This window comes from Tachysurus vachellii, chromosome 6 (genome assembly GCF_030014155.1).
Source record: "Tachysurus vachellii isolate PV-2020 chromosome 6, HZAU_Pvac_v1, whole genome shotgun sequence".
NCBI classification, from domain to species: domain Eukaryota; kingdom Metazoa; phylum Chordata; class Actinopteri; order Siluriformes; family Bagridae; genus Tachysurus; species Tachysurus vachellii.
This window is the reverse complement of record NC_083465.1, coordinates 30,879,644-30,881,037: the sequence shown is the minus strand read 5'-3', so window position 1 is coordinate 30,881,037 and position 1,394 is coordinate 30,879,644. Positions and strand designations below refer to the sequence as shown.

The window sequence follows — 1,394 nt, the reverse complement described above, 5'->3', positions numbered from 1 at the left end:
ATCACTGACTGAGTCAGAGTCAACGAATGAGTCACTGAATCACTGAACAAGCAAAGACAGTTCCTTTGTATCTCAGGGAAACTCTTCAGATTATCAGATGTGTGACAAACACACACACACACACACACACACACACACACACACACACACACACACACACACACACACAGTTTTTTTCAGTAACACTAATATAATAAAGACACCAGCTGATTACACAGTGTAAACACACTATACAAATTAGTTTAATTCATATGGATCCTAATTGTGTACACACACACTACATCTGACACACACATTACATCTGACACACACACATTACATCTGACACACACACATTACATCTGACACACACACATTACATCTGACACACACACATTACATCTGACACACACACATTACATCTGACACACACACATTACATCTGACACACACACATTACATCTGACACACACACATTACATCTGACACACACACATTACATCTGACACACACACATTACATCTGACACACACACATTACATCTGACACACACACATTACATCTGACACACACACATTACATCTGACACACACACACATTACATCTGACACACACACATTACATCTGACACACACACATTACATCTGACACACACACATTACATCTGACACACACATAGACACTCCAAATACACAGCTACAGAATTTACTTCATATACACTCCAGTTTAAGATCAAAGAAAGGTGAATGAAATAAAAATGAAGGAGGAAGACAAAATTAAAAGAAAGGTAATAGGTGAGAGAGAGAACAGGAGTAAAGTATAATGCATGACTAAAAAAAAGGCAGAATTGAAAGATGTGTGTTTATTCCTTCATTGTGTTCAGTGGCTGTGTCTCTGAGTGACCAGCTCCTCCATCAAAGCCTTGTTCTCCTTCATCTTCACCAAGAGAACATCCAACAACTCACCTGTAGAGAGACACTACAGAGAAATAGGGGGGAAAGAGAGGGGGGAGAGGAAGGGGGGGAGAAGGGAGAGGAAGGGGGGGAAGGGGGAGGGAGGGGGGAAGAGAGGGGGGGAGAGAAGGGGGAGGGAGGGTGGGGAAAGAGAGAGGGGAGAGGAAGGGGGGAAGAGAGGGGGGAGGGAGGGTGGGGAAAGAGAGAGGGGAGAGGAAGGGGGGGAAGAGAGGGGGGGAGAGGAAGGGAGGAAGAGAGGGGGAGAGGAAGGGGGGAAGAGAGGGGGGGAGGGTGGGGAAAGAGAGAGGGGAGAGTGAATAAATTCCTCTAACAGCACATAAATGTTTTATTCCTCTTTTACACATCACCTATTACAGTGTTTATTTATTTAAAGAACATCACACATTTCATATACATTCATTATGTCTCTCACCAGTTATTCTCTTTATTCTCTCTTTATTC

General features: G+C 43.3%; 1 protein-coding gene across 1 annotated transcript in view; it reads right to left on the bottom strand.

Moving 5' to 3' along the window:
* Positions 1-261: 261 nt before the first annotated feature.
* The window catches only part of cntln (centlein, centrosomal protein), a 108,991-nt gene continuing 107,858 nt past the window's right edge, over positions 262-1,394 (bottom strand). Inside the window, exon 30 of the mRNA XM_060873258.1 lies at positions 262-957. Within this exon, the coding sequence (XP_060729241.1) occupies positions 859-957 (99 nt within the window). The 3' untranslated portion in view covers positions 262-858. The remainder of the gene's footprint in view (positions 958-1,394) is intronic.